Raw genomic sequence first — 26,200 nt, forward strand, 5'->3', positions numbered from 1 at the left:
ATATGTGATTTTTCCTGCTCTGTCTCAAATAAATAAATAAAACATTTAAAAATATATTCCTATTAAGTTTGAATTTCTAATCTTTTATTTTCAAAAGCAATAGCAAGACTTATTTGATCTATGAGATTATAGGTAATTTTTATTTCCTAATCAAAAAAGCAAAAACAAAAAGATACTTGGTTAATATTATTATTAAAACAATAAAAACAAAAACATTTCCCAGGCCTGGAGTGTGTCAGATCCCCCCCCCCTTAATTCACAATCTCTTTCTCGGAATTAACTAGCATGCTTGATAAAATGTGTAAGCAATTTTCTGATAAACTCCAAAAGAACTGAAGACTTGTTCTAAGAAACCCATTCACCTAACTGCCAGTCAAAACCCTAATTACCTCTAAACTAACATTGTACCTAATCTATTTTTATAAAATGTCCCTATCAAGAGTAAATCTTGATAGATTTGGCTTACAGGCTACTTTTCCTTTCCAGCAACATTTATAATAAACTTTGAGATAAGTGGTCATAACTAAATTACTTGGAAATATTTTCTTGCCTAGTGCTTAAGTATGTTTCAAACCCTTAAAGAATCTGGGTAATGTCCACCGAACTTACAGTCTGAAAGATGAGGGCATGATGAATGACAGGGCCATAGAACTATGGGAATAGAATGGGATTCTTCCATTCTTTCCACGATTATCTGTCTACCTATGTCAGGCTTTGAAAAGTACTTGAGCGGTTGCCACGTGCCAGGCACCGTTCTAGGATCTGCAGATACAAACAGGAACAAATAGACTGAGGGAATAAAACTACACTTCCCACAGTGTCTTGCTCTTCGGCTTCTTCCCAGGTGAGGGCTTCTTTCCGCCAGTCTCTTCCCAGGATCCTAGTAGTACAGGAAAGCCCCGCCCGCTTAGCTGCCATTTGCCCATGTTCTGGTTAAAAGATGGACTACAACTCCCAAAATGCCTTCGTGGGGCACCCTATAAGGGCTCCACCCGCTTCCCTGCCGTGTGGCGGAGGACTACAGCTCCCAGAATGCTCTGCTTCCTCTTTTGGGTGTTGTTGCCCCTTTCCCGGTGCCGGACGCGGTAGAAGCTAGCGAGAGTGCCAGGTCCTGGGTTCTCTGTGTCCTTCTCCGGGGCCAGGTCGAGGCAGTGACTTGACTTTTGGGCGCCGAGCTCGGAGGGAGCGCAGGAGGCCGCTTTTCCTTCTGTCCGGTTTACCTCAGACTACTCTTCTTCTTCCCCACCCGCGGCCGCCTGGACGACTCCGGACTGACTGCCTGGGGCACGGGTGGCAGTCTCGGCAGCTAGGGCTGTGGCGAGGCCGCGGCCCTCGGGACGGCGGTCGCGGCGTCAGCTCTGGTGAGGAGGAGGAGGGAAGATGGCGTCGGAGCTGGAGCCCGAGGTGCAGGCCATCGACCGGAGTTTGCTGGAATGTTCGGCTGAGGAGATTGCAGGGGTGAGTGCCGGGACCCGAGCGGGGACTTTCGGCCCTCGCAGGCCGCGCGTCCCGGGGGAGGAACCGACTCCTGGAAATCTTGGAGCAGCCCTGCCCTGACTTGGGGCTACGACCTCGCCGGGCTCTCTGTCCTCGCCTTGTGGGTAACGGCCCGGGGAGGCCACTGTGCCTGCCCCGCTTCTTCCTTCTTTTATCTTCTAATGGGCGGCAGAGCCGTGCTGGGCGCCAGCCACCTTTGCGCTTCCCTTTCTGCCTAGGAGAACCGACAGCTCTTCCACTATTCCTCTTTTGCCCCCAGGCTCTCATTAGGTCCCCAGCACGAGGGCATTTGCCCTTTTTGCTAGCTCCTGGAAGAGGGAAGGGGAGACGCTTCCTGGTTTGGGGGTATAATCGTCCTACTTCATCTGCCTAATTCCTTTTCCGCAGATTAGCGGAGCGTTGCCTCCTCCACCGAAACATGCTACCCGAACCGGGTTCCTACTGTGTTCTGGGATTGCCCTGGGCACCGGAGGATGCAAACGGCGCTGTTTTCCCTTCATCCCCTGTTCAGTGCATTTTTGCCCCGGTTTGGTCAGTCGACAGCGTTGATGAATGTGCGGAAAGTAGTGTCTGGTCGTGTTTACTGAGTGTGAGAAAGCAATAGTGGAGGCTGGGAGAGTAAAAAAAATAATTTTTAGGGAGTTGGGGTTAGTCGGGTGGAAAGAATTGTTATGTAACTTTGAGAGAGCAGCTTTCAACAAATAGAAGCCAATAAAGTGAGTTTTGGTCACAGCCTAGTGGGTGCAGTTAAATCCCAAACTTAAACATTCAAACCCAGTATTGTAACGAAAGTGTATTATGAATATGCTCTTGTAAGTAGCAGAGTTGTAAAATGATTATTTTAATAAACTTGATGGCATTTTTGCTCAAGAAGGACAGGGAACACCATTAGAACAAATAGTTCAGGATGGCTATAAGAACCAAAACAACCTAGGCCTCACCTCTAAGGCCTCTGATTTAAGAAGGTTAGTTTCTGGGGAGGGAGGGACCTTTGAACACTTGTCAACAACGCTAATGTTAGGAACAAAATTTTAGTGGGGCCCTTTGGAGCTGTTGGTCAGTGAGGAGTTATTTGTGTGACTTGATGAAGACACTAGAGGCAGAGTGGAAGCAGTTGACAGGAGTAGAGGTGAAGAGTTTAATATGTTGAATGATGACTCTTGCATTTTATTATTTTGAAACCACCTTGTTTAGTGTAGGTCTGTTTTCATTTACTTCCTACTTAATATCGCAGCAACCTGAGGGTTTTCGTCCCTTATCTATGAGATGTGAAAAAAGAAAAAGTGTTACAAGTAAACAGTAAAATGGTCAGAATAACAGCTATTCCCAATCTGTCACTGTGTTAGTATCCATGTTGATATTTTAATCTGTTGTCTACCTCAGAGTGTTGTTTTTACACCCACCAAATTATGTGTGTGTTGGCCCAGCGATACAGGCTGTGTGCTTCATTTTTGCAGTTCTGAAAGTGCAAGCTATCAAGTGATTGGGAGTTTCACCAACTTGTTGAAGTTCCTGCGAAGACAAGTTATAAACGGTGTTAGAGGGCAGTGTAATAATTCTTGTGCAGGGAAATTCTCAGGCAGATGCAGAGGGAGAAATTAAGGGAAAAGCAGTAAAAATTTATTAATTTGAGTTTGTGAAGATCACAGTCTGAGCCACATTTTACTTTTGTTCTGTTTACTTTTGAATGGCTTTCTGAACAATAATATGAAAAAATATCTAGTCTAAAGACCAACAGAAGTCCTTAAAGAAGATGCACACTAATATTAAAATACAAGGCTCTTCTAGCTGTATAACCTGCCCTTACTTTGTGAGAAATTGTCTGTATTTAGTTAAAATGATATAACACTTACAAGCTGTTCTTTCAGCTTGGGCTGTAGCACAGCTCTATATCACAAATTGAAATGAATTAATAAAGTTTTTTCAAGTTAAAAGTAAATTTTAGAGTAAACAGCAGTAATTGCAGCCTTTAGACCTTTGTTACTGGTAATTTTGGGGATCACATCCACTTAAAATTACTTAATAAGCTTTTCCCACACTTTATTTACACACTGCTTTTTAAATTTCTATTATAAGGAGGAAGGATTTTTGTGATTTTGTATATCCTGACAAGCATTCTCACAAATAAAAGCCTTTACGCGCTCTCTGCGATAGTTGTAAGCCTTATCAATTATCTTACAGTGACCCTCTTTTCTCAGTTTTCTCCTTTTCTTGGTAGACTTGATTGCACAACAATATGACTTTCCCAGCGCTTCTTGAGTCTATCTACATTTTTTACTGCACAAATTTTATTATCATGCGTTCTAGTGGATGATTGTGACTTAAGAAGTACCTATATTGTTTTTCCCCAAACCTAAAATACATATTCATTATAGAAGTTTTATGTTGAGTTTTATGTCTGTATTGGATACTTTTTGCTTTTAAATTTTGATAGTTTTATACATAATTCAGATATATAAATTCAGTTTAGTGTGTTTTTAGTATATTCACAGTTGTGCGACGTTCACTACAATTTTAGAACATTTCATCATCCCAAAAAAGAAATCCTATACCTATCAGTAGTCACTTCTGTTTTCCTTTAAACTCCCAACTAAACTGTGTATCTATTTTCTGCTGCCATCAATTTGCTTATTCTGGAAATTTCTTTTTCTTTCTTTTTTCTTTTAAGATTTTATTTATTTATTTGACAGAGATCACAAGTAGGCTGGGGGGGAGCAGGCTCCCTGCTGAGCAGAGATCCCGATGTGGATCTCGATCCCAGGGTCACGACCTGAGCCAAAGGCAGAGGTTTAACCCACTGAGGCACTCAGGCACCCCTATTCTGGAAATTTCATATAGATGGAAGCATAACAATATGTTGTCTTTTTTACTTTTCTCACTTAACAGATGTTTACAAGGTTCATCCTTGTAGCATATATCAATACTCATTCCTTTTTATTGCCAAATGATAGTTCATTATATGACTATACTGTATTTTATTTATCCATTCATCAGTTGATGGACATTTGGGTTGTTAACACTTTTTGGATATTAGGAATTATGCTGCTGTGAACATTTGTGTTTGTTTTTATGGGAACATACGTTTTAATTTCTCTTGGGCATATATACCCAGGCATAGAATTGCTGGGTTCTATGGTAGTTTTATGCTTAATGTCTTGGGGAACCACTCAGCTGTTGTTCAGAGTGACTGCATCCTTTTACACTTTAACCAGCAGTATGCGAGGGTTCTATTGAATTTCTCTGTATCCTTTCCAACCCTATTATCTTTTTGATTATAGCCATTCTGTTGAATGTAAAGTGGTATCTCATTGTAGTTTTGATTTGTATTTCCCTCATGACTGTTGATGCTGAACATCTTTTCATGATCTTACTGACTATACATCTTAAGAAGTGTCAATTCAGGTCTTTTGCTTATTTTTTAAATTCGATTTTTTTTCTTTTATTACTGAGTTTCTGTATTATTTTGATTTGTGAATGCTTCATTTCTGGAACTCAATATGATTTGTTTAAAATTTTTCTAATCTTAAAATTTTCATTTCAGCACTAGTGATTATTGTTTTGTAATTAACTTACATGTTGGTGGTTCTTGTTTGAAAACAAATCAAATGTGGTTGAAGGATACAGTTTTAATTGGGTATAGAATAATAATTAGATACTGTAATAAAAGGCTAACCTCTAGGGATTCTTTCATTTTTTTGTGTTTATCGTACTTGCTCTCTATCCCAAGGCTTAAATTTAGCATTCAAAAAAGGAAAGCTCCTGGAAACATTGTCATAACATGTTTACTTTAGTGGAATGAGTTGACAAGTTTCTTTAGTTCCCTTATGGAGGACTTCTAATAAGATAGTGCTTATTACTTTGTTGTGCACATTGGTGTGACAGCCACAAGTGTCTGAAATACTAACATGCAACCAAGTTAGAAATCAATAGTTTTTCCTGTTGAGGAAACAGTTACTGTTAGCTTATGTTAGTGAGGAGAGGAAAGGCTATTGATTTTATTCTTTTGAGAAATACGAGCTGTTATTGTGAAAGGTGGCCAAAAAATTTTTACCTCCTCAGTTTTTCTTTACAATTTTTTTTTTTTAATCTATACTGTTGCCAGTCACTAATTCAGTATTTCTGGTATGGAATTCTCATGTAAAGGTACTTTGCTTTTTTTTTTTTTTAAAGATTTTATTTATTTGTCAGAGAGAGAGAGGGAGAGAGAGTGAGCACAGGCAGACAGAATGGCAGGCAGAGGCAGAGGGAGAAGCAGGCTCCCTGCTGAGCAAGGAGCCCGATGTGGGACTCGATCCCAGGAGGCTGGGATCATGACCTGAGCCGAAGGCAGTCGCTTAACCAACTGAGCCACCCTGGCATCCCGGTACTTTGCTTTTTATGTTGTTTAAATTTAAAGAAGTTTGAAATGCCCATTTCAGATCTCAAATCTGTTAGGTGATTTTAAATTTAAAGCATATGCCTGTGTTTTTTAAACCAGATATTTGTATTTTCTTAGTAATTTATAATAATATATTACAAACAGTATTCAGACTGAAATGCTTTACTAATATGTGATATATTATCAGCAGATATTATATATAGTAATATATTATTTTATATATAACAATATACAAGTATTAACAGTGATGATATAGTATAAATATATAACATGTAGTTAATATTATAATATAAAAAATATTTCATATAAGAGTGCTGATTTTTTTCTTAACCAAAAGTTGGTATTAGTTTCTGAATTTTTTGTCTAAGGAATCTATGAACAGGGTGTGCCTTGCTGGCTCCTTTGGTAGAGCATACAACTCTTAATCTCAGGGTCATGAGTTCAAGCCCCATGTTGGGCATGGAGTCTACTTTAAAAAAAAAAAAAATTATGAACAGATTTGACCTGTCAGTGTTGTTGGAGCCACAAAACATATAATTTATTTTAGAAATCATCACCTTTTATTCTACCTGGATGAAAATGCTGCAAAAGTGGTTTTAAGAAAATGGGAACATAAACTATAAAAAAAAAAATTGTTGTTAAAATAAAACCTTTAAATGTGCTGTAAATTAACATTGCCTGAAGTGTAACTTTCTAGCAACATAGGAGTGAATTCTTTGAATCTTAAAGCTTTTATATCCAGAAAGAAGTTACTTAGGATAATTTTACTATCTTCATTCAGATTTTGAAATAGGGTTTCTGACAATGGGTGAAAAACTGGGCATTTATCCTTAGATATGGCCAAAAGGTATTTTTTAGCCCAGAGAATTAGATTTTAGGTTGCTTATTGATTGATGACTCTTTGCCTTATACTATTGACTACTTTTTTTTTAAATTCATCCTTTTATAATTGCTGAATTGTGTGTGTGTGTGTATAATTTTGATTGCAAGTCACTTCTCTAAAGAGTGGTAATCCTTAATCCTGTGGGGTTATCTCCCAAGAAGTGCTTTTAAGAGTAGTTTAGTCTTTCTCCTTGAATAAAGCAAACAACTAAATTAGTAACATTTGAAAAAGATAGTTTCTCTTCAGGATAAAAACTTTTTTCACTGTGCTCCCTAAGAAGCTTCAATTCAGTCCTTTAATTTACAAACAAAAAATTTTTTTTTTTTTAAGATTTTATTTATTTATTTGACAGAGAGAGATTACAAGTAGGCAGAGAGGGAGGCAGAGAGAGAGAGGAGGAAGCAGGCTCCCTGCTGAGCAGAGAGCCCGATGCAGGACCCGATCCCAGGACCCTGAGATCATGACCTGAGCCGAAGGCAGCGGCTTAACCCACTGAGCCACCCAGGCGCCCTACAAACAAAATTTTTACATTTTTAGTACACATGAAAATATGAAGTTGACTAGAAATATATATATTATATATATAATATAGAATATTATATATATAATATATATACCACCTCAGAAATATTTAAAATTTCTCTCTCTATATAGTTATTTTTAGAAGGAAGGAAGTGGGTAAAGACTGTACAAGTAAGAGTTAAAATGAAGACCTTATACTGTTGTCTTATGGTGTTAGACATTACTAAAATGTAAACTCTTTTAACAAGGATGTAATGTAAACTTTGATTGTAATCCATAGGTAAACATGGGGCATGTGAGTTAGCAGCTCTATTAACTGCATCTTTGTAGAAGTGAGTCCTTTCATGTGTTCTGATTTTAAATTTTTGCCTGGTTTAGAGCCAAAATAAGTAGCAAATACACAAAGCAGTATGGGAGATAAATAAACATACAGACAGAATTGATGGGGGATTGATGACAATACAGGGAAGAGACTTAGATAAAAGGAAGTAAAAATGGAAAGGAAAGAAGACGGTTTGAAGGATGCCTTATCTAGGGCTTATTGGTTTGGTTTTTAGAGATTGCAGGCCTGGATCTATTATCTCTGCTTTCATTAAAGCCACAAGTAGCATCTTTCTGTAGTATCAATACGTATGATAGTAAGTAGTATATTATAAACATGTTTATAGTCACTCTGGTAAAAGATTTTACTAAATCCCCACTGACGCTGGGTTCTATTTTAGACCTAGGGGAATTGGGAACGGGTGATAGGAATGAGGAATGGGCTGAGCAGGCATCTTAGAGAATGTGAAACATGGAGTTCTGAAGAATGAGTAGAAAATAACCTGTAAAGCAGAGAAGAGCACTACTCAGGTGGAGGAGACAAGTATGACAGAGGCAGAGGACCTTATAGATCCTGTTGGGGACTTCACTTGATCCTAAATGCAAGGGGGAGTGGAATGACATGATCAGATTGACGTTTTGCAAGAATCACTCTGGTAGTGAGGTTGGAAAATGGGCTGTACAAGGGCAAGACTAACGGGGATGAAGGAAGATTTTCAGGTTTTTCTGGCCCACTTTATGTGGGTGTGGTTACTTAGGTCGATGCTTGTATCTAAAATAGGGAAGTGGAGGCGATAGGTTTTTGAGAAGGGGTAATGGAGATCTTAAGTTCAATTTTAGACCTGTTGAGTTGGTGTTTGAATCAAGAGAAACTTTCTTCTATTTTTCTCTACACTTAACAATACCTGTGGCCACTGAATGTGTGAGTTTTTTCCCCATACTAAGTTCTCTAATTCCCTACAGACGCCAGGTGGGTGTCCTACAATTCTGACACCATACACCTGGAATTAGAATCAGATCCCATAGATTAAGGGCACGGTCCCACAAGACTGACCCCCCTCACCACTTAAGATGCCAGTCACAAACAGTGGGTCCTCAGGTTACATAGAACTTCTGTCTGACTTGGCTACAAATTGAGGGTTCCCATGACCCCCTCTTCGGGTTCAATAATTTGCTAGATTGGCTCACAGAAGGTTTATTTAATAAATTACTGGTTTATTGTAAAATGATACAACTCAGAAACAGCAGGTGGAAGAGATGCATAGAGCAGCGTATGTGGGAAGGGGTGCAGAGCTTCCATGCTGAATCTGGGTGCACCAGCCCTTCTGGGTTCACCATTCCAGAAGCTCTTTGAACCGCAGCATAGAAATTTTTATGGAAGCTTCATTATGTAAGCATAATTAGTAAATCAGTGGCCGTTAATGATTAGCTCAACTGGGAGCACCTCTCCCCTCCCTGAGGTTGGGGGTGGAGGCTATTATTTCCAACCTTCTTATCACATGCTATGTTCCCCTGGCAACCAGGTATCCATCCCTAGGGGCTTTCCAAAAGTCATCTTATTAAACTCAGCTCTAGTTCAGTTGAAAGGAGATTAATTATCACAGGTAGTTGGACATCAGAGTTTGGGGCAGAAAAGTAGCTTTTGTTTTTGAGCAGGAAGAGCAAAGGGGAAAGGGTTTACAGAGTGGTTAATCAGGGAAAGAAGGCATAATTGATACAACAAAGTCCCTTGTAGATTCCTATTCATAAGAGACTGGTATATCATTTATTAATCAATGAGAAGTGTAAGTAGGCATAGTATAAGGCAGTTCATTTTCATTGCCTACTCTTCCTGTTAGCAAACTGACATGAGAACCCAAATTACAATCAGTATATCATTTGAGCAAAGGGTTAGAATGGAAGTCAGATGGGCATAATGGTTTGTCTCTTACATGATGATTTGTTGTGGTCATTTTCCTATAACTGCCTATAGAAGGTTGCTTCAAGAGTAATTTTGAGGAGAGGGATCATTTTACTTTAAGTAAAGTAGAATTCTTAAATAGTGGCATTTTAGTAAAGTTCTAAATGAATTTTACCCTTTTTGGAAAGAAAACCTGGTTATGAATTAAGTCAATAAAATAGTTTATGTGATTATCTTAATCACTGTTTTTGTACTAAAGGAATATGTAGTAGGTTTATCCCCATTAGCAGTTTGACATTGTTTAAACCTAATTTTTCTTTTTTCTTTTTTCTTTTTTTTTTTTTTTAAAGAAATGGCTGCAAGCAACTGACCTCACTAGAGAAGTTTACCAGCATTTAGCCCACTATGTACCCAAAATCTACTGCAGGGGTCCCAACCCTTTTCCACAGAAGGAGGACATGCTGGCACAGCATGTTTTGTTGGGACCAATGGAATGGTACCTTTGTGGTGAAGATCCTGCATTTGGATTTCCAAAACTTGAACAAGCAAACAAACCTTCTCATCTTTGTGGTCGTGTTTTTAAAGTAGGAGAACCTACATACTCTTGCAGGTAAAATACTGTAGTTTTCTTTCTAAAAGGCTCTTGTTTTTACTTTTTTTCCTGAAACTTTTATGTTTTTGTTTTAAAATTATGAAATATGTACATATTAAGAAAGTCTACACAAATATATATGGCTTATTAAATAATCATGAAACAAATATTCATGTAATTATTTTCCAGGTCAAGATACAGAACATCAGGGGCACCTGGGTGGCTCAGTGAGTTAAACCTCTGCCTTCTGCTCAGGTCATGATCTCAGGGCCCTGGGATGGAGCCCCACATTAGGCTCTCTGCTCACCAGGGAGCCTTCTTCCCCCTCTCTCTCTCTCTGCCTGCCTCTCTGCCTACTTGTGATCTCTGTCTGTCAAATAAATAAATAAATAATCTTTGAAAAGAAAAGTAAAAGAAATAGAACATCATCAGCATTCCAGAAAACCACAGTATGTTTTCCTCCTGCCCTGTATTTAACTGCTGCCCTGACTGTTAAAATAATCATTTCTTTGCTTTTCTTGATAGTTTTCTAGCTGGTGATTTCTTTTTTTTTAAATGTTGAGAATTGAGGGCAGAAGATGGAGAGGAAGGTGCCCTGTCTCCTTTAAAACCATCTACTCCTTTTCACAGAACTAGTCATTGTCAACAGTTTCTTATGTATCTTTCCAGAAATTTTTAATGCATAGTCAGTCCCATATATATGGCTATCTTATACATGTATACAAACATACATACCAAAGGGAATATGTGTTATATATTCTGGGCTGAATTTTCCTTTCTGTGTTTAACAAAGTCTCGACTTCTGTCCATATCAGTTGGTATAGCTAGGTAATATTCCACTGCGTGGTTGTACTATTTATAGAGGCATTATGTACCATTTCTTTTCCTTAACACTTTTTTCTATAAGACTTAAATTTAATAAGATCGGGATGCCTGCATGGCTCAGTTGGTTGAGCAGCTGCCTTCGGCTCAGGTCATGATCCCAGCATCCTAGGACTGATTCCCACATTGGGGGCTCCTTGCTCCACAGGGAGCCTGCTTCTCCCTCTTCCTCTGTCTGCCACTCTGCCTGCCTGTACTCTCTTTCTCTCTGACAAATAAATAAATAAAATCTAAAAAAAATAAAAAATTAATAAGACCAGTTTTGGTTAAGGCCTGTAAGCATCTATGGTAGTCTTCCTTTATAAGCATGGTTAGAATACCAGTGGAGGTCTTTTTATATTTTGAAATACTGTTAGATTTAGTTTTTTGTTTGTCTTTATAAAAACTTCTTTGAGTTCTCTATTGATGTTTGCAATAGATTAGTTTAACATCATGATGTACAGACGAGGAACCTAAGACCCACTTGTTCCACTAATGTCTTTTGTAGCAAAAAGATCCATTTTCAGCACATGTATTTGAATGTCATATCTTTTGATCTTTGATCTGGAATTTTTTCTCGGAGTTTTTTGTTGTTGTTTTGGTGTGGTGTTTTTTTTTTTTTAACTTTCATGATCTTGATACTTTTGAAGATTACAAGCCAGTTGTTTTTTAACTGTCCGTTTAGGTTTGTCTAGCCCACTTTATGTTGGAGTTCGGTTGCATCTTTCACAGAAATATCACAGAAATCACATGTTCTCATTTTCATTTTACCCTGTCAAGTAGCATGTGATTTTGATTTGTTTGATAACTGGTGATATTAATTTTGATCGCTTGATTAAAGGAGTGTCGACAAGACTTCTCTGCTTGAAGTTACTCTTTTACTCTTTGTAGTCAATAAGTATTTTGTAGGGAGGTACTCTAAGATATTTAATGTCCTGTTTCTTATTAAACATTCATTTTATTCATTTATCTCAGTATATGTTCATGGAATCCCATTTTTATGTTCAAATAGTTCTGTATTTGACCAGTGGGAGGCCATTCAAGCTGTCTTCTTTGTTCTTTTCACGTCCCCATCATTTTTTGAATACTTCTTGGTCTGTCAAAAGATGTTTAGGGCACATCTTGAACTTTCTCTTGTCCCAGACCTGAAATCAGTCATTTCTTCAGGGAGCCTTGTTCCTTTTCAGTAGACATTAGTATTAAGAAATAAAATACTAGGTGTGCTTATTGCTATTGGTATGTCACTAATTCCAGGCCATCTCAGTGGATCTGTAATTTATAGATGTCTTTAGATACATATTGAAAGAAGTACTGAAAATCATGCATTTGCAGTAATCTCTCTAGTCTAGTCCAATGCCATAGCCTTTTCTCTTGTTTTCTCCCTTTGCGCATATGTATAGATAGATAGATAGATAGATATTTTTTTAAGATTATTTATTTATTTATTTGCAGACAGAGATCACAAGTAGACAGAGAGGCAGGAAGGGAAACAGGCTCCCGGCTGACCAGAGAGCCCGATGCGGAGCTCGATCCCAGGACCCTGGGATCATGACCTGAGCCGACGGCAGAGGCTTTAACCCACTGAGCCACCCAGGTGTCCCATCCCTTTGCATATTTTTAATTTCTGTCTCTGATGAATCTGAGTCTCATTATCCTAAAAATACTTATTTGAGGGACACCTGGGTGGCTCACTTGGTTAAGTGGCTGTCTTTGGCTCAGGTCCTGATCCTGGGGTCCTGGGATCGAGTCCCGCATCAGGCTCCTTGCTTGGTGGGGAGCCTACTTCTCTCTCTCCCTCTGCCTGCTTGTGCCCTTTCTCTGTCTCTGTCAAATAAATAAAATCTTTAAAAAAATTTTTTTTATTTGATCATTTACTTACGTACAACCACTGCTGCCGCCACTGCCTTATCCCATTTGGGCTCCATACCCTATGCTAGGTCATGGTAGCCTTCCCTCACCCCTCATTAGGACAGATCTAAAAGAAGTCTTCAAGACACATGATGTTGAATCAGCTGGATGTCTACCTTGACAAGAAGTCCAGAGTCCTCTAGCACTGTTGGCTGGACTTGAGTTATCTCTGTGGCACTCTTGATTCCCTAGCAGCCATTCCCTGAAGAGTGTTACTCTCTGTGTGTGCAACCTAACCCTCAGCCAAGAACTCATCTGTAGGTGACCTCCATATAGACTTCTGTCCTTTCCTGCCCCACCCGACCAGTGTACATTTCCACTCTTGGACCCTGACCCAAGATTTCTAGCTCTTTTACCTGCCCCCAAATTTGATCTAATCTCAGCTCAGTGGGACCTTCCTGTACTGCTTAGATTCTAGCTCACTGTGCCACAGGTGGGAATTTACCGCCTCAATGAGAGAGCCTTATGTATTCATCCAGTTTTATGGCTGTGTAGAGTATTCTGTTGAAACCAGAAGTGGAAGTTCTAATATTTATTTTAACAATGTTGCTTATGTTTGTTGAGCACCTTTAAGGCTCCACATTTAATGGTAAGTGTTTAATATGAAATCATGTTTAATCTGTCTACAAACTTCTGAGATAATATCCCTGAGGAGACTAAGGGTCAGAGTGGTTAAGTGACTTAACTTGCAGTCATAAAAATTGAAACCAGGGAGCTCTCAGACTCTAAAATCCATTATCTTTTCATTTTACCTTTGATCGATTCTCTTATATTGGTCTCTTACGAACTTTTTATTCATATTCAGTAAAAGAGGAAAAATGTTGTTTTTCTTGCAACTAAATCTGTCTAGTTCCCAAATTCTGGGAAATGTTCTTTGTTGCTAAGATATTAGTATTTAAAATGAAGACAATGAACTAGGTAGTTTTGTTTTTTATTGATTTTAGACAAAAAATCAGCAATCCTTTTTGTGGTCATTCCACTGGTCCCAGAAACTCAGTAGCACTTGATTCCTAAGCAGAAAATCAAGTTGCTCTGTAGTACTGCTGTACTACAAAGTACCTGCAAAGAATATTAAATAAACTTATTTGGGCTGGAGAAGGAGCTTTTGGTGACGGTATTGTGAACTGGGCCTGAATCTTTTTTCCCCTCATTATTCCCAGTTAGCCTAGTCTATAAGATACTCTTTCCCCATTGCAGATGTTTGGCACTAGTAATAGCCTCATACATATTAGGTGCTTAGCAAATATTTATTAAGAAAATGTCTGTTTTATTGTTCAAAGTACAGAGGACAGTTTTTTTTTTTTTAATTTTTTATTTTTTATAAACATATATTTTTATCCCCAGGGGTACAGGTCTGTGAATCACCAGGTTTACACACTTCACAGCACTCACCAAAGCACATACCCTCCCCAATGTCCATAATCCCACCCCCTTCTCCCAAACCCCCTCCCCCCGGCAACCCTCAGTTTGTTTTGTGAGATTAAGAGTCACTTATGGTTTGTCTCCCTCCCAATCCCATCTTGTTTCATTTATTCTTCTTCTACCCACTTAAGCCTCCATGTTGCATCACCACTTCCTCATATCAGGGAGATCATATGATAGTTGTCTTTCTCTGCTTGACTTATTTCGCTAAGCATGATACGCTCTAGTTCCATCCATGTTGTTGCAAATGGCAAGATTTCATTTCTTTTGATGGCTGCATAGTATTCCATTGTGTATATATACCACATCTTCTTGATCCATTCATCTGTTGATGGACATCTAGGTTCTTTCCATAGTTTGGCTATTGTGGACATTGCTGCTATAAACATTCGGGTGCATGTGTCCCTTTGGATCACTACATTTGTATCTTTAGGGTAAATACCCAATAGTGCAATTGCTGGGTCATAGGGCAGTTCTATTTTCAACATTTTGAGGAACCTCCATGCTGTTTTCCAGAGTGGCTGCACCAGCTTGCATTCCCACCAACAGTGTAGGAGGGTTCCCCTTTCTCCGCATCCTCGCCAGCATCTGTCATTTCCTGACTTGTTGATTTTAGCCATTCTGACTGGTGTGAGGTGATATCTCATTGTGGTTTTGATTTGTATTTCCCTGATGCCGAGTGATATGGAGCACTTTTTCATGTGTCTGTTCGCCATCTGGATGTCTTCTTTGCAGAAATGTCTGTTCATGTCTTCTGCCCATTTCTTGATTGGATTATTTGTTCTTTGGGTGTTGAGTTTGCTAAGTTCTTTATAGATTCTGGACACTAGTCCTTTATCTGATATGTCGTTTGCAAATATCTTCTCCCATTCTGTCAGTTGTCTTTTGATTTTGTTAACTGTTTCCTTTGCTGTGCAAAAGCTTTTGATCTTGATGTTTTAAAGATATTCTGCTTTTCCTACTGTAGTTAAATTGTTTGAGTGTTCTTATTTTTTGCTTATTTCCATACCTGCCTGGTGGCAATATCATATTTATTGTAAGCCAGTACTTTGGGAGGTGTTATTAATGATTATGTATAAGAAATCCTTCTCATTCTAGATTTTACAACTTTGACTATTCTTCTATCCAGCCAAATCATTACTAGGACAGCTGGTGCTACCAGTACGTAGCACATTAATCTCTCTTATGAATTTATTGCCATCTCATTTATCTTTTAACCATAGGCACAGTATTCAGAAATTTTGTTAGTACCAGGAATTCATATGTGTCAATGTGGGCCCATCCCATGGGAGAAGAGATTGGGTACAGGTTTGAATGCTTTATACGGAGATCTTGTTTAAATTGACAGGGTTCTGGGATCTTCCATTACTAGAAGAAAAGGAAGTAAGAAGAACCTTGTCTTCAAAAGTGACTGTGGAATAGACTTTTGGGAGCTTGGAGGCATGGAGTGGGATGGCAGGAAGAGGAATATATTTATTCCCTCAATGAAAATGGTGCACTGAAAAGCTATTTTCCTATATTGGAAGGTTAGGTGTGTGTAAAGATTTGTGGGGGAAACTAAGTCAGAGATGATGTTAGTAGATTTTTTTTCTTTATTACATGTGGTCAAGTTTGAACTTGGGTACGTCAGCCTGGAGTTTCTCTGAGATATAAATTCTTTTCACTATAGTCCAGGTGTTTAGGTTAATCCATCATCCCTGTTCTGGATATTCTAACTGTATTAAGAGGTTGTATATAATCGGTGGAAGGAAGGCACAATTGGTAAGGGGAATGCCTCATGTTATGAGGAGAAAATTACTTCGTTGACATCATCTCAAGAGAGTCACAAGGGTATATTAAGGACAGAACATAGAAGAAAAGCCTTAGCTACTGCTTTTTAGAAATTAAAAACCTAACAGGCAAGACATGCATTTGGTTATATCTTTCAAAAGGTACAAAAGTATATGCCATGAAAAATAACCTTCCTCCTCCGTCCCTTAATTTCCCGGCTTCCTTATCCAGAAGTGGCCACCATTAGTAGTTTCTTGTGTATTCTTCCAGATATCCTATGCATTTGCAAGCATTTGTATTTTAGTCAGTGAATGCTAGCATATCACGTATCATATATACTGTTTTCACCTCGTTTATATAATTTCAAATTTGTCCTTAAAATTGTTACATAACATTAGAGAGTAACTATGCCAACTTTGTCTTATGTTTTTAATGGCTGATTATTCTATTGCAAAATAGTCTATCCTTTACTTACTAGCCTTCTATTAATAGATATTTCGGTGGTTTGAGGTATTAGAAATAATAACACACTAAATATTTTTGTATGTCTTTGTGCACATGTAGAAGTAGATCACAGTATAGATTCCTGTAAGTCGAATTTCTGGGTCAAAGGATGAATACTTTTATTTCTCTTTTCGTGATCAGTAGTAAAAACCTATAAAATGGGAAAGAGATGGGGACACCTGGGTGGCTTGTCAGTTAAGCAGCTACATTTGGCTTGGGTCATGATCCCAGGGGGTGCTAAGATCCAGTCCCACATCGGTTCCCTGCTAAGCAGGGAACCTGCTTCTCCCTCTGCTTGAGCACACGCTCTCTCTCTCTCTCTCTGACAAATATATAAATAAAATCTTAAAAACAAAAAAGAAAGGTGATGTGCTAGTTTGAGGAAGAGAGGCAGGGTGGGAGGCAAACAACAGACACTGCAATGGAAATGATGAGAAAGTTTGGAAGATCTGTCTTCTAGCCAACCTTACAGGGATAAAAAACCAGGCAGAACAGAACAGTGTGCAACCCACTGAAAGAGGAAGCAGATTGGTCAGTTACCTGAGCTGTAGAGGAAAGAAAGCAGTGTCTGGTGAGAATCTCACGTGAAAGAACAGAAATCTTTCTCCCTGAGGTGGGAGTAAAAGATTTAATCTGTAAAGGGTCCAGTAGGTCCTACTGGAGTAGGTCCACTCTTAACAGATCTTTGTAAACTTTGCTGATACCTGAAGTTAGCCACACTCCAGATTAAAGGTACTGTCCTTCAAGACTGTTCAAGATACAGATGCATCGTATTTCATCTTCTCAGAGGCACCTTCAATTCTAATCAGCTGGCTGCAAATTTCAGGTATCTCGGGCTACCAGAGGTTACATAATTCATTAGAACAACTCCCAGAACTGAGGATAATGCTGTACTTATGATTAAAGTTTTATTACAGAAAAAGGATACAAATCAGAATTAGCCAGGGAGATAACGTGGGAAGATTTCCAAATGCAAAGCTCCTGTTTTCCTCAGGGACACATTATCTTCTGGACACGTTAATGCATGATGATCCACACACAGTATTGGCAACTAGGGACTCTCATCCAGGCTTTGGTGTCCAGAGTTCTGTTGGGTTTTCATTATGTAGAAATAACTAACTGAATCATTGCCCATGGACTTAATATCTAGCTCCACTTCCCTTCCCAGAGGTAGGGCTACTATTATGCTGCTGAAAACCCCAACCCTCCAATCACATGGTTTGTCTTTCTAGTATGACCTATCCCCACTCTCTCATTCATTAGCATAAACTATCACATGGAGGGGACAGCATGAGTAACAAAGATACTCCTATCACAGGAAATTATAAGGATTTAAGAGTTCCCTGCAGAAATCCTGGGACAAAAGCCAGCCACATTCTTCAGTTACAGAGTTGTTGAGAAAGTAAAAGAGATCCATTGTATATTGCTTTCCACAATTCTTAGCACATGGTAAACTCTTCGTAAATGTCCGCGCTGGGGTCCTGGGGATGAATGTCTCCTGTTACTCCCATGTCTCATGTATTCCTGGTAAAATAACATGGAGCCTATCATTTGGAAAGATGAAGTACGATTATTGAAATTCTAGGGGAGTTTCTAAACTAGATCCTTCAAGGATAAAAATGATTTGTGTCTACAGGATAGAGGTTTTTTTGAACTAGAAAAAATGATATTCAGGAGTCTTTTATATGTGTTACTTAGGAAAGGGATTTGTGAAGGAAATTAGGTTAGTTTTTCTGTAGTGATTTGTACATAGTTTCTAAATTTGTATAGGTTCCAAATTACCTTGCTAAAGCCTCTGTGATACCAGAAAAACCTGTTTTCAGGCAGTAGGCTAGTATTTTATATTTGTCTGTACTCGGTTATCTATTAGGAAAAGTGTAGTCAAATTTAACACTTGTTATTCCTTTCTAAATAGGGATGGTTATTAGGGACAGTAATCTTAGTATTGATCATAACTATTTACCATTTTATAACCATTAACAGAAATAAAATATTAGTAAAATATGAAATCATACTTTAGTGTGGTATAAATTTTAATTTGAGTTTAACACTTCTGTTAGATGTAAAGAAATTAGCTTTAGTGATTTCTTTGCATAGTTAAATTGAGAACATTTTTTTTATTGGAGTTTTATTTATTTAAATAATCTCTACACCCGATATAGTTGTAGCTCAAACTCATCATGTGAGATCGAGTCACATGCTCTTCCATCTGAGCCAGCCAGGCACCCTGACAACATTTTTTTTTAGCTAATAGTTTTAAAAACTTACTGCATAAATGTTGCAGATAACCAGAAGTTATGGTTGGGGAGTTATGCTGCCATCACGAATATTCTTACTGTGTGTTTCCAGATGATGCTTTATTATAAATTATTAAATGGTTTTGCTCAGGTTTAACTTTTTTTCTTAACTTTGATTCTGTTAGTCGTGATAGATGAAGTTATGCTAAAAATAACAAACCAACCTATGGTCTTAAAGATTTGAACTACCTAAAATGTATTTATCACTCAGACTGTGACCCATTCAGATTGGTGAAGGCAATGAGTCAAGGGTTCTATATTGGTTAGTTACTTAACACCATATTAAGTCTTTGTAAACTTAACATAATGCTCTTTAGGGTTCAGCACAGCAAGGGAAGAGTAGGACTGGAGAGTCTTGCCCTGCAAATAAATTGCAGTCCTCAGAATTATCAACCATGCCATATCCCTTTAGCCAGAACTAATCTGAAGGCCTCTGTCTAACTACAAAACAGGGTGGGGAGGTATAATTCTCCAGTGTCTAGAAGAGATGGTAAACTCTCTGGATGAACATTAGAAGTATCTTTAGTGATTTTTTTAGGTTTGGGGGTTATTTTTCCTTCCTCACAGAGCAGTTAGGAAAAATGAGGTAATACGTAAATACAGCACTCGAGGAATTATGTAGGTAAGAATTTTTAAACCAAACACGGAGCCTTCTAATGAGTTACTGAGCCATGAGTAATATCTCAAGCAGAGGGGTAGAGATAATTTCATTTCTATTCTGTGTGGAAATATAACGGTCTAATGTGGAAGAAAGAACCTCTTATTTCCAATAAGAAGAGTTTGTTTAGTTTCTTGACTTTTAAAAAATTTGAAAACTTGATCTCTTTTTTAGCTGAGTTATAATTTAAGACTTTTTGTCTCGAATAGTCTAGAGATTGAAATCAATGCTATGTTAGTTTTAAAAGATACTATTTACCTCTAATTACGATGTGCTGCATGAATGAAATTACACTGTGTATATTGCACTTGTGACTTTTTTCCGTTTAACAGTTTGTCTCAGAGAACTTTCCCTGTTGATATGTATAAATCATCACTCTTCTAACTCTGTGTTTCTATAGTAAGTTCAGGCCATTATTTAGTTCACTGCTCTGTTAATGAAATTAGAAATGGGGAATTTCTGGGATTTTTTCCCCATAATAAACTGCTGCAAAGAATACCCTGTACATATTTGTACACATCTCTTTTTATATATGTCCCAGTATTTCTCAAGATAAATATCTTGAAGTAGAATTTCAGTGCTGCGTGTTGTCATTGTGAGCTTCAATGTATAGGAAATTGCCTTGTCTGCACTGCTGTCTTTGCCCCAGGAAAATGACAGAGAGTGGGCAGTTGATTCCTTCTAAATAGTTTGGATTCCTGTAGTTGTCTAAAATGAGTCCTGTAGTCTTGTTTTAGATATCTGTGATTGTTTTTAATTACTCTGTGCCAGTTTGTTGCAGGATCAAATATAGGCATGCATGGGGTATAATATCAACTTTATATGTGTACCTTTGTCTAGATGTTAGGAAACAGTAGAACTATGACTAGATTACTATGGCCTGATCCTTTCAGGTACAGAAACTCAGATTTATATCTAAAATTTTCCTTTTGATGCACAATTGAGTTCTGTGTGTGTGTGTGTGTTTTAAGTGAAAATTTACATATTTCAAAAGGCACAAATCTTAATTATACATTTTTGGCAGTAGTTAACCTCATGTAACTCACATGCCTTTTGGATATGAATATTTCCATCTGCCTAGAAATTTCCCTTTGAATAGCTCCAGCCTCTAGGTAACCACTATTCTGATAATTTCACTTTATTTTGCCTGTTCTAGAACTTCATAAAAATGAAATCATTCTTTTGTGCCTGGCTTCTTTTACTCACGTAATGTCTATCAGATTTATCCATATTGGTACAATTGTGGGAAATTCGTTCCACTTCAATTGCTGAGTAGTAGTCCATTGTATGAATGTCCTTATATTTGCCCATAATCCATTGGCCTGCTGATGAACGTTTGGATGGTTTCCAGTTAGAGGCTATCATGAGTAAAGTTTCTATGACCTTTTTTTTAATTGCTTTTTTTTTAGTAAGATTTTTTATTTATTTTTGAGAGAGAGAGAGAGAGAGAGAGAGAGAGATAGCACAAGCCTGAGCAGGGGGAGAGGTGGAGGGAGAGGGAGACACAAACCCTCCACTGAGCAGGGAGCTCAGTGCAGCACTCGATCCCAGGACTGTAGGATCATGACCTGAGCTGAAGGCAGACAATTAACCTACAGGGCCACCCAGGTGGCCGCCTTTTTTTTCCTTTTCCTTTTTTTTTTTTTTTTTTTTTAACAATTCTATTTTTTGTGTGTGAAAATTTTCTAAATTTAAAGGAAAGAAAATGGTAATTTTCTTTCATAAATCATATCATATCAGTTTTTATTTTTTTATTTTTTTTTCTTTATCCATTTGAGAGAGTGTGACCACGAGCCAGAAGAGGAGCGCAGAAGGAGAGACATATACAGACTGAGGGTGGCTCCCAAACAAGGCTCCATCCCAGGACATTGAGATCATGACCCGAGCTGACGCCACTTACCCAACTGAGCCACCCAGGTTCCCCTAAATCATATCAGTTTATGCCAGCATTATTTTAAATGCAGCATACTAAAGTACTGGGTGTTATTATTCTGTACTTAAATGTACTTATATGTGTCTAATAGGCCAAATAACATAAATCTTGGACTATTAAAAATCTTCAGCTTTTTATGACACATTTTAGGAATATTAAGATACCATTAAAATAGACCTTTCTGGACAGTAATCTAATACAGTGAGCATTCTTATCTGATACATTAGTTACTATTACCATTTGCAAACAAGTCTTTTTCTAGACTTAATGTTTAATTTTTTCATGGATAATCCTTAGGAGTGGAATTGCTGAATCAAAGGGCAGGTATATGTTGAACTGCCAAAAACTTTCTCCAAAATGGTTTTTGTTCCCACCAGTAATGTGTGAAAACTGTTTGTTCCATATGTTAGTTTTTTAAATTATAGCCATTCTGTGTAGTGGTATCATTATTTTTTTGTGATTTTTTCTTAAAAATTTTATTTATTTATTCAACAGAGAGAGAGAGAGCACAAGTAGGCAGAGAGGCAGGCAGAGAGAGAGGAGGAAGCAGGCTCCCCGCTGTGCAGAGAGCCCGATGTGGGGCTCTAGCCCAGGTCCCTGAGATCATGACCGAGCCGAAGGCAGAGGCTTAACCCATTGAGCCACCCAGGCGCCCCTCTCATTATGTTTTTAATTACCCCTAATGATGAATGATGTTGATGGAATTTTACAAGTACTCTTTGCTCATTCATCTAACTTTCAAAGTTTTTGTTCCAGTCTTTTGTCTATTTTTTATTGGATTGTTTGTCTTTATATTATTGAGTGTTGGAGTTCTTTAGATACTCTGGGTTAGATGTGTTTTGTGAGTATTTTCTCACAGTCTGTGGCTTGCCTATATGGTGTCTTAATGATAGACGTTTTTAATAATGATGTCTTTTTACCAGTTTTTTTTCTTTTCTGATGATTTAAGAAATGTCTGCCTTCTCCCAGGTAGCATAGTCTGTATATTTTCTTTTATAAACTTTGATATGTTAGATTTTATGTCTGGGTTTATGATCTTTTTCAAACATTTTTTTGAAATGTTTGTAAACATTTCAAACAACTACCTGTTGAGGTTTGAGGAGTTGAGCTTCACGTATTTATATGTGAATATCCAGTTGTTCCAGCACCATTTTTTCTTTTCCCTAGTGAATTGCTTTGGTACCTTATGAAAAAACATTTGACCATATAAGTGTTGGTCTATTTCAGAACACCTTAATCTATCATAGCCCTCTTTTATCCACATGGGATATGTTCCTAGACACCCAGTAGATGCCTGAAACCATGCACAATACCAAACCCTATATATACTGTGGTTTTTTTGTATATACATACCTGTTGTAAAGTTGAATTTATAAATTAGGCACAGTTAGAGATTAACAAAACACAACAATGATAACAGTGTACTGTAATAAAAGGTATGTGAATGTGGTCTCTCAGAATATTTTATTGTATGTATTCGCCCTTTTTTGTGATGACGTGAAATGATAAAATGCCTACATAATGAAATGAAGTGAGGTGAATAACATTCCCTTGATCACATTGAGGAAGTTCTTATTTCTAGTTTGTAGAGTTTAAAAAGTATTATAAATGACTGTTGAATACTGTCAACTGCTTTTATATTGCAGCTTTCAGAATTGTCATAATTTTCCTTTTTTATTCCATTAGTGATTGCATTAATTGATTTTTCAGATGTTTTTCTTTTTTCTTTTTTTAAAAATTAATTTATTTAATTATTGGACAGAGATCACAAGTAGGCAGAGAAGTAGGCAAAGAGAGAGGAGGAAGCAGGCTCCCTGCTGAGCAGAGAGCTCTATTTGGGCTCTGTCCCAGGACCCTGGGATCATGACCTGAGCCGAAGGCAGAGGCTTTAACTCACTGAGCCACCCAGGCGCCCCCAGATGTTTTTCATTACTGAGATAAACCCAACTTGATTATCATGTATTATAACTTTTATGTATTACTTGATTCCGTTTGCTAATACTGTGTTAAAGACTTTTGTGATTGTGTTCTATGCAGTATACCAGTCTGTCACCTTCTACAATTGACTTTGGTTTTTATATCTGAGTTAGTGTTGGCCTTATAAAATGAATTAAGAAGTATTTTTTCTACATTTTCTGAAGAATCTATGTAAAATTGATAGGATTTCTTGCTTAAGTGTTTGATAAAATTTTTCAGTAAAACTGTCAAAACCTGGTGTTTTTGTTAAGGAAGTTTTTGTTTGTTTGTTTTTGGTTTGTTTTTTAGGATTCTATTTATTTATTTGACAGAGATCATAAGTAGGCAGAGAGGTAGGCAAAGAGAGGAGGAAGCAGGCTCCCTGCCGAGCAGAGAGCTTGATGCAGGGCTCTGTCCCAGGACCCTGGGATCATGACTTGAGCTGAAGACCAGGATTTAACCCACTGAGCCACCCAGGTGCCCCTGTTGAAGGAAGTTTTTGATGACAAATTTCTTTCATACTTATTATACTTGTTCAGAACTGTATTTCATCTTGTGTCAAGAAATATGTTTGATTGTATAATTCAAATTTATTGATATAAAGTTATACATAGTATTTTCTTATGCTATTGATGTCTGTAGTATCTGTAGTGAGGTCCCCTCTTTAATTCCTGATATTAGTGATTTGTGTTTTCTGTTGTTAATCAGTTTTATAAATCTTTCCAAAGAATCCATTTTTGGCTTTGTTAATGTTCTCTTTTATGTGTTTTGTTTCATTGATTTTTTTTTCTTAAGATTTAATTTATTTGACAGAGATCCCAAGTAGGCAGAGAGGCAGGCAGAGAGAGAGGAGAAAGCAGGCTCCCGGCCGAGCAGAGAACCCAATGCGGGACTCGATCCCAGGACCCTGGGATCATGACCTGAGCCGAAGGCAGAGGCTTTAACCCACTGAGCCACCCAGGCGCCCCTGTTTCATTGATTTTTGCTCCTGTTGTTACTCTCCTTTCTGCTTACTTTAGATTTAATGTGCTTATATTTTATTCTTTAATCTCTCAGTTACTTAGAAGTATATTGTTTAATTTCCATAAACTTGAGGCTTTCCTAGATACTGTAACTTATTTCTAACACAAATGTTCTGTAAGGTTTCATTCTTGAAATTTATTAAGACTTGTTTTATGAGGAGCGCCTGGGTGGCTCAGTCATTTAAGGGTCTGCTTTCAGCTCAGGTCTGATCTCAGGGTCCTGGGATTGAGCCCCAGGGCTGGCTCCCTGCAAGTTTAAAAAATCTTAAAAAAAAAAAAAAACCCAAAAAAAAAAAACTTGTTTTATGATTCAGGACCACGGCCAGTCTTGAACATTCCGTATACACTTGAAAAGAAGGTGTATTTGGCAGTTGTTGGTTATAATATTCTAAAATGTCAATTAGAACAAGGTGGTTGGTAGTGCTGATCAGGTCGTCCTTGTGCTTATTTAGTGATTTTTATGACTAGTTGTTTTTATCAATTACTGAGAAAAGGGTATGAAAATACTCTAATGTGATTGTGGATTTATTTATTTCTTCGAGTTCTGTCAGTTTATTTTTCAGTTATCTTTCAGCTCTTTTATAAGCCACATACATAGATGTTCATAATTGCTGTGACTTCCTTTCGTATTGACCCTTTTATCATTATGAATTGTCAGTGTCCTTTATTAATTCTGGTAATATTCCTTGCCTCAGGTCTACTTTATCAGATGTTAATATAGCCATTCCTACCTATTATAACATTCGTTATACTTTTTTTTTCCATTTTATTCTGTGGTTGCCCTAGAATTTGCAGTATATATTTACAGTTAATCCAAGTTTCTTCATCTGAGAAAATTTTTTCTTTCTCCTTCACTTTTGAAAGATAATTTTGCAGATACAGAGCTGTAGGTTGGTGGGGTTTATCCTTCAACTTTTTTTTTTTTTTAAGATTTTATTTATTTATTTATTTATTTATTTGACAGAGACAGAGAGGGAACACAAGCTGTGGGAGTGGGAGAGGAAGAAGTGGGCTTCCTGCTGAACAGGGAGCCCCATGCAGGGCTTGATCCTAGAACCCTGGGATCATAACCTAAACCAAAGACAGACTCTGAAGGACTGAGCCACCCAGGCACCCATATCCTTCAACATTTGAAGTGTTCCACTCTACCCTCCTCTAACTTGCATGGCTTCTGAGAAATCCAGATATAATTCTTATCTTTATTGCTCTGTAGGTAAAGTGTTTTTTCTCCATTTGTGGCTTTTATCTTTAACTTTCTGTAATCTGAAAATAATATACGTAGGAATCATCTTTTTGGCATTTGTCTTGATGTTCTCTGAGCTTTCTGGATCTGTAGTTTGATGTCTGATGTTATTTTAGGGAAATTCTCAGTAATTTCTGTTTCAAAGAGTTCTTCTGTCCCCTTTTCTTTCTTGCCTTTTTTTTTTTCTTTAAGATTTTACTCATTTACTTGTCAGAGGGAACAAACAAGCTGGAGGAGCACCAGACAGAGGGAGAAGTAGACTCCCAGCTGAGCAAGGCCTCCCTCCTCCCCCACCATGCAGGACTCCATCCGGGGACCCTGGGATCATGACCTGAGCCAAAGGCAGACACTTAACCAACTGAGCCACTCAGGCATCCCTCCTTTTTCTTTCTTCTTTTTCTCTTCTCTGGTATTCCTTTTAAACATACATTCATATCTTTCGTAGTTGTCTCACATTTTGTGGATATTTTGTACTTTTTTTTTGTCTTTTTCTGTTTGCTTCTCAGATTGTTGAGATATTCTCAACTCAAGTA

The 26,200-nt window shown here is 37.8% G+C and overlaps 1 protein-coding gene across 10 annotated transcripts in view; it reads left to right on the top strand.

Annotated features, from left to right (window-relative positions):
- The first annotated feature begins 1,020 nt into the window (after positions 1-1,020).
- The window catches only part of UBR2 (ubiquitin protein ligase E3 component n-recognin 2), a 124,129-nt gene continuing 98,949 nt past the window's right edge, over positions 1,021-26,200 (top strand). For 4 of the 10 annotated variants that reach the window (XM_004739893.3, XM_045071239.1, XM_013062232.2 and 1 more), the window contains exons 1-2: positions 1,025-1,458; positions 9,852-10,111. In XM_004739893.3, coding sequence (XP_004739950.1) covers positions 1,381-1,458; positions 9,852-10,111 — 338 coding nt within the window. In that variant the 5' untranslated portion in view covers positions 1,025-1,380. Of the gene's footprint in view, positions 1,459-9,851; positions 10,112-26,200 lie in introns of those variants that run through there. The other 6 variants (XM_045071243.1, XM_045071242.1, XM_013062239.2 and 3 more) reach the window with 6 other exon arrangements.

The sequence above is a fragment of the Mustela putorius genome, unplaced genomic scaffold (genome assembly GCF_011764305.1).
Source record: "Mustela putorius furo isolate JIRA1106 unplaced genomic scaffold, ASM1176430v1.1 tig00003983_pilon_pilon_pilon, whole genome shotgun sequence".
Taxonomy (NCBI): domain Eukaryota; kingdom Metazoa; phylum Chordata; class Mammalia; order Carnivora; family Mustelidae; genus Mustela; species Mustela putorius.